The sequence below is a fragment of the Procambarus clarkii genome, chromosome 6, assembly GCF_040958095.1.
Source record: "Procambarus clarkii isolate CNS0578487 chromosome 6, FALCON_Pclarkii_2.0, whole genome shotgun sequence".
NCBI classification, from domain to species: Eukaryota; Metazoa; Arthropoda; class Malacostraca; order Decapoda; family Cambaridae; genus Procambarus; species Procambarus clarkii.
This window is the reverse complement of record NC_091155.1, coordinates 16,814,232-16,821,727: the sequence shown is the minus strand read 5'-3', so window position 1 is coordinate 16,821,727 and position 7,496 is coordinate 16,814,232. Positions and strand designations below refer to the sequence as shown.

Here is a 7,496-nt window from a genome sequence, read left to right as displayed (position 1 = left end):
TCTGTTTTCTGTTCTTCAGATGCTCCTTTGCCCATTTTATGGTCTTCCTGGTAATCCCAGACTGCGTCTCCATTTCGTGCACAAGAATTACATGAGGGGAACAGTACCATGTGGATGATAATCTAGAAAGATATAGTCTACCCAGTTTTAATTTTCCTGCTGTGTTATGTTAACAGTATAATACAACTCGACTAAGTTTGTTAGGTATGACCTTTCCCTCTAAATCCATGCTGCTCCGTTGTTTATATGTTTAGACTCCCCAGGTGATGCGTTACTCTAATCCTGATTAACTTCTCCAGGATAAGGCAGGAGTAAGGGAGGAGGCGGGAGTAGGGAAGGAGGAAGTAGTAGAGAAAGAGGTAGGAGTAGGGAAGGAGGCAGGAGAAGGGGATGAGGCAGGAGTAGTAAGGAGGCAGGAGTCGGGAATGAGGCAGGAGTAAGGAAAATTGTTTCCTACCCTGGTTTGGGAAAAACGAGAACCTGTGAACCTTAGAGATAACATATATGTCACGAATGTTGCCTTTTGTATCTAGACCTATATAGGCTACATATATGTTTACCTGCATATATATGTGCACATATATTTACCTGCATATATATGTGCACGTAACTGAAATTCACATTGGTATGAAATAAACGTTTTCAAAATGAATGGTGTTTTAATTTTTGATACTACGATTGACAGGCTAAAGTGCTGTCTGTCACTTCATCGATTGACAGAAGTCTACAACATGTTGACCTGGCAAGATACGCCAGATGATCATCACAGACGGGTACCACAGACGGGTACCACAGACGGGTACCACAAACGAGTACCAAACACGAAATTTATGGTTTCTCTAACGAATCCATAATTTAGAGAACCAATCATCATAGCTCAAAATTAAAACCATAAATACTTTAAAAAATATTTAAATCTTCATGAAAAATCCATCGAGATCTGGGAAAATCATATCAAGAAGAACAGAAAAAGTAAATTTCAGCCGATACGAAGAAATGGACAGAAATTGCAATTTAGAAATATTCCCTAAATAAATTTGTTGAATTCTCATACTGATTGCCGAGTCGTCATCACCTTCAGCAGCTGCCTGGGGGATAGTGATCAGTTCAGCAATGCCTGGATTGTGTGGACGTCACCGTTGGACGTCACCGTTGGACGTGAACTTGTCCAGTAAACCACTGCAGGAAAGGAAAGAATGGGGGTGGGGGGTTCTAAGGGTTCAGGGAGTATATAAGACAAGGAATCCTATCGAGGATGGCCACTCGTCCTGTTGATATCACCCAGTCAACATGGTAGGGACCTCCTGCCTCCCACACCTTGTGGATACTAATTGTCCTCTTCCTTCTGACCGTTCATATATATTGCTGTTAATAGTAAAAGATAATAGGATTTAATTAGATCAAATACTACATTGATTGGCTAGGTCTCTCACCATAGAAACTCAAATGAACATTTCCTCAATACATATATAGAGATTTGAGTCATGGATTGATATTATTAATAATAAGCTCTATAATCGCCAATGCATTCCTCTCTATAAAGTGAAAAAGTAACAATATTTCTTTCATATTCTTGGAGTAATGGCACTGTTGACGCTCATTCTGTGTCGCAAAGCTTGAGTTCCTTCTGTGTCACAGTGTCTGTGTTCCGTCTGTGTGACATAACTCAGAGTAACTGGTCACTACGCCATAGCGGCGACGCATCAGTTCGGTTCAAGCCGAGAGTGTCGACAAAGAAAAATATTGTTTTGAATATTCACTCTGCAGTACGAAGTTGCAGCCACCGACTATACTTTTGACGGAGAAGTCTGTGACAGGGAGACTTTGGTTGTCTTGTATCTTGTTTGACTCTTTTTCTCTGTTTTTTTTTCTCTTTTTTATATTGATTTTCTTCCCTTATTTTTCTCTGTCTCTATTTATCTTCGTCCATCTCTGTCCCTACCTTCTGTTCATCTGTCTCACACCTAAGTTAATCTCCCTCACCGTTAATCTCCCTCACCCGTCCGTTAATCTCTCTCACCCTCTTTTCACCTCTCGGCTATCTTTCAATCCTTGAGTTAAATTGATATCATGAAAGAACAGCGTTGATATGATATTTTGGATCTTTGATTTCCCGTGTTTCTCTGTTTTAAAACAAATTATAATATTGAGAAATTGTTCAGAATTTTCATGTGGACAAATTTAACACATACCTTTTTTTTAAACTGAATTAACATTTTTACTAATATTATTAACAGTTTAATAATTTGCATAATTATAGTTTAATTTCTGTCTTGAGAACTGACGACGGAATTGTTTGGTTCATGGCCTTGCTCAGGTCCTGGTGCTGGGAGTCTGGCTCTGTTTCTTGTGTGAGTTTTCAAGAGGAAACTAGATTTATTCCTCCAAGGAGTGCCGGACCAGCCGGGCTGTGGTGGGTATGTTGGCCTGCGGGCTGCTCCAGGGCTGTGATGGGTATGTGGGCCTGCGGACCGCTCCAAGCAACATCCTAGTGGACCAAACTCTCACAAGTCGAGCCTGGCCTCGGACCGGGCTTGGGGAGTAGAAGAACTCCCAGAACCCCGTCAACCAGGTATCAACCAGTGTGTGTGTATACTCCCAGAGTTATCCTTGTGGGGATTGGGCTTCGGCTCTTTGATCCTGCCTCTCAACCATCAGTAAATTGGAGCACAGGTGCCTATTGGGCTTTATCATATCAACATTTAAATTTTTTTATGAAGTCTTCCTCCACCACATCACTGCTTAGTGCATTCTATTTGTTAACTATGACAGTAAAAATCAAAGTTTCTAATGTGTCAGTGGCTCATTTTGGAACTAAGTTTCAACCTGTGTTCCCTTGTTCGTGTACCAGCCGTGATAAATAGTTTTCCTTTATCTACCGCCAATTCCTTTGATAATTTTGTAGGTGGTAATCATGGATCTTCTAACTCTTCTGTCCTCTAGTGACGAGAGGTTTAATTCCTGTAGTCTTTCCTCTGAGCTCATACCTCTCAGCTCGTGGATAATCAGGTGGCATACCCCTGAACCTTTTTCTAACTTCGACTTGTGTTTGACTAAATATGGACTGCAGGCTATAGCTGCATACTCCAGGATTGGTCTCCTTCATAAGTGGTATACTGACATAAGTCATTCAAGTTTCTAATGGCAGTTCAAATGATCGTCAACCTCGCCTTTGACGCTGGTGATATTCTTTTGATGTGGGCTTCAGCGAACAGGTCGGGTGTGATATCAACCTCCACATCTTTCTCTCTTCTTGATTCCCGAAGGATTTCATCTCCCAAATGGTCCCCTGTGCTCGGCCTACTGCTCCCTACGCTTATTTTAACGACTTTACACTTGCTTCAGTTAAACTTTAGAAGCCATTTGTTGGACCATTCAGTTTGTTCAGGTCATATTGTTCTGGCTGTCCTCTTCTGTCTTATTCCTACTCATAATTTTACCATTGTCAGAAAATATAGAAAGAAATGAGTCTTTACCCTCTGAAAGATCATTTACGTTTGCAGAAGCATGATAGATCGAAGTATAGAACCCTGTGGGACTCCACTTGGGATTTCTCGCCATTTTGAGGACTCACCCGTCAGTGACTCTCTGCTTCCTGTTGCTTAGGTACTCCCTAATGCAATGTGTGTTTTTTACTATGTGTTTATGCAGGTTCAAGCTGTGATCTTTTGGACCCCGCCTTTCTAACCGACGTTTATCCTCTAACATATTTTTCTTCTAGCATATTAACCCCATATTTCTTTCTTTTTGGTAGAGTGAAATATATGGTAAATATGTTAGGAGCAGTCTAACTCTTAGGTACCTATGTACTGCGTGGTGAACAGTTGCGTCAGTTGAAAGAAACTCTGCCCTTATTTTGTGCTTCGGCTGAGTGTGTGTGTGTGCTCACCTAGCTGTACTTGTCTAGTTGTGCTTGCGGGGGTTGAGCTCTGACTCTTTGGTCCCGCCTCTCAACTGTCAGTCAACTGGTGTACAGGTTCCTGAGCCTACTGGGCTCTATCATATCTACACTTGAAACTGTGTATGGAGTCAGCCTCCACCACATCACTGCCTAATGTATTCCACCTGTTAACTACTCTGACACTGAAAAAATTCTTTCTAACGTCTCTGTGGCTCATCTGGGTACTAAGTTTCTACCAATGTTCCCTTGTTCGTGTCCCTCCCGTGTTGAAGAGTTTGTCTTTGTCCACCCTGTCAATTCCCCTGAGAATTTTGTAGGTGGTTATCATGTCTCCCCTTACTCTTCTGTTTTCCAGGGACGTGAGGTTCAGCTCCTTTAGCCTTTCCTCGTAGCCCATACCTCTCAGTTCCTGGACGAGCCTAGTTGCATACTGCTGAATCTTCTCTAACTTTGTCTTGTGTTTAACTAGGTATGAACTCCAGGCTGGAGCTGCATATTCCAAGATTGATCTGACATAAGTGGTATACAGGGTCCTGAACGATTCCTTACACAAGTTTCTAAAGGCAGTTCTTATGTTGGCTAGTCCAGTATATGCCGCTGATGATATTCTTTTGATGTGACAAGTTCTGGTGACAAGTTCGGTGTGATATAAACCCCCAGATCTTTCTCTCTATTTGACTCTTGCAGGATTTCACCTCCCAGATGGTACCTTGTGTTCAGCCTCCTGCTCCCTTCGCCTAATTTCATTACCTTACACTTTCCTGAGTTGAACTTTAGCAGCCATTTTCTAGACCATTCATCCAGTTTGTCCAGGTCATCCTGTAGTCTCTGTCTATCTTCATCTGTCTTGATTTTTCTCATAATGTGTGTATTCACCTAGTTGTATTCAACTAGTTGTGCTTGCGTGGGTTGAGCTCTGGGTCTTTGGTCCCGCCTCTCAACTTTCAATCAACTAATGTACAGAACAAATCCACAAGGACCGTGACGAGGGTTCGAACCTATGTCCGAGAGCTGCCTTAATCGACTGCGCTACGACATGGCAAAAGAATTGCAACCAGAAGTTCTTCTGCCCTTACTTAGACCCTGCAGCCTCTCCGAAACACAAAAATCAGGGTGAAAGAAGCTCTGCCCATTGTTCCTCACCGGCGCCGGGAATCGAACCCGGGCCACAGGATTACGAGTCCCGCGCGCTTTCCACTCAAGCTCTCCTGTGTGTGTGTGTGTGTGTGTGTGTGTGTGTGTGTGTGTGTGTGTGTGTGTGTGTGTGTGTGTGTGTGTATGTGAGTGAGTGAGTGAGTGATGCTCAAATGCTCTTAATCATGATAGAATATAAGCTATGGCGATGTTGGATGAATGTGTAACTATTGGCCGAGTTAAATTTATATATATTTTCCCCAGAAGCCCTTGAGAGCGCTGAGCGTGCTGCTGCTGGTGTGGCAGAGCCGAGCTGAGTACAGCAGTGAAGCCTCCAGCGGCGGTATTCAGGCCGGCGGAGACCTCAGCGCTCCTGTGGGCGGATCTTACGGCGACGATCAGCGAGACTTCAGTGGGGGCGGTGGCAGCCACCTTGGTGGTGACTCCTTCGTGGGTGCTCAGAGCCACTTAATCGCCGGAGGAGGACAGGGGGGATTTACCAGTGGAGGTGGTGGAGGTGGACTACATGGGGATGACTCCTATGGCGGTGCTGGGAGTGGCTCTCTAGGTGGCTTCATTGGAGGCGGTGGGAGGCATCTTGGTGGTGACTCCTACGGGGGTAGTCAAAGTGGTTTTGTAGGCAGTGGTGGACAGGATGGATTTATCAGTAGTGGTGGTGGCCACCACGGGCAGGAAGGCCATGTTAGTAGTGGTGGACATATTAGTGGTGGCCATGTTAGTGGTAGCCATGTTAGTGGTGGCCATGTTAGTGGTGGTGGCCATGTTAGTGGTGGCCATGTTAGTGGTGGCCATGTTAGTGGTGGCCATGTTAGTGGTGGTGGCCATGTTAGTGCTGGCCATGTTAGTGGTGGTGGCCATGTTAATGCTGGCCATGTTAGTGCTGGCCCTGATAGTGCTGGCCATGTTAGTGGTGGTGGCCATGTTAGTGGTGGCCCTGTTAGTGCTGGCCGTGCTAGTAGTGGCCATGTTAGTGCTGGCCATGCTAGTGGCGGCCATGTTAGTGGTGGCCATGTTAGTGGTGGTTCTGGGAGTAGTTTTGGACCTAGTGGAGGGCTCCAGGGCAGGTACTCAGCAGCAAGGACAGACAGCGGTAAGGGTACTGCAACCTCGTATGCTTACTTCCGCCTGGGTGCTCCTCTCAGTGCAGGACTAACTCAAGGTTTTCAGGGCTCCAAGGGAAGCCCCCTTGGGGGACGGTCTCGTGGCGGCTCTACCGGTGTTTATAGCTCCGTCGACTCCTTCAGCAGTGGAGGCATAACTAGCGACGGGGGATCTTTCGGCGGTGCTGACACGACTTCAATAGGAGGTCATGGCTCTGGTGCTTCCTTCGGTAGCGACATCGGCGCATCCAGCGGTGGCTACGACTCCTCCGGCTCCTCCAGCAGTGGCGGGTTCGGTGGATCTCGCGGAAATCTCGGATTAGTCGCTTCCTCCAGCGACGATTTCGCTGGTTCCGAAGGCACTTACGGATCCGATGATTCCTTCAGTAGCGTTGGATCCGGTGACTCTCTCGACTTCGGGTCTGGTAGTTCCTCCAGGAGCTCATTTGGAGGCTACGTGTATTGAAGATGATTAATTGTTATTCATAATGTAAATTTTCGTATTAATGTATATGTAATGTGCGTCAATGTTCCATATTGTTTTTTTATATTATAAGTAGCAATTGCCTCTATTGTAAAATTATTTTCTTACTGTTTTGAAACAAATAAAAATTGCATTTATGGATTTGTATGGTTTTATTTACTGTAAGTGTTGTAGCCACTATTGTTAACAATCTTTCCTCCAGTGTTACACTCACCTCTACCTCTCCCGTCACTCACTCTTACACTCTCTCACTTTCACTCAACTCCCCCCCCCCCTCGGTCAATCCACCCCTACTCTCACTTTTCACCACTCTTCCATTAACTCTCACTCCACCTCTCACTGCACTCAACCTCTCACACATTCCATCCCTCTCCCCTTCCCTTCACTCTCCACCTCTCACCAGCATTCACCCCGAATCTTCATGCACTCCCTCGCCAACGCTGACCAGAAAACTCCTCCTGTCCTTCTCACAAACGTTCACCTTAACACCCTATTCACTCTCCCTACACCTCCCTCACCCCATCCACTCTCCCTACCCCTCTCTACCCTCCCTTCACCCCCATTCACCCTCCCCCCTTCAGCCTCGACCTGCTGGTATGACAGTTCACAGACATAATTTCAAGTATTGCTGTATTACCAAATTATAGTATGTTATGCTTCTGGCATTTTTTTCCACGAGCTTTTTGCAAGTTCTTTTATATCACTTTTACTGCTGTCAAAATTGTTCTTTCCACGACATTGCAAGTTGATTACGTAATGCGCTATGAAAAACATTGTGGTATTTTGTCTGTAAGTTTAAACATACGTCACGATTGACTAGCTTATTAAGAATGAATTTGTGGAAATAAGTATTTAG

At 44.9% G+C, this 7,496-nt stretch overlaps 1 protein-coding gene across 1 annotated transcript; it reads left to right on the top strand.

Moving 5' to 3' along the window:
- The first annotated feature begins 1,257 nt into the window (after positions 1-1,257).
- LOC123753279 (loricrin-like) lies at positions 1,258-6,782 on the top strand. Its single transcript, XM_045735273.1, has 2 exons — positions 1,258-1,293; positions 5,300-6,782. Exons 1-2 carry the CDS (start codon positions 1,291-1,293, stop codon positions 6,620-6,622), a joined length of 1,326 nt encoding a protein of 441 aa, XP_045591229.1. The 5' UTR covers positions 1,258-1,290; the 3' UTR covers positions 6,623-6,782.
- The last annotated feature ends 714 nt before the right edge of the window (positions 6,783-7,496 follow it).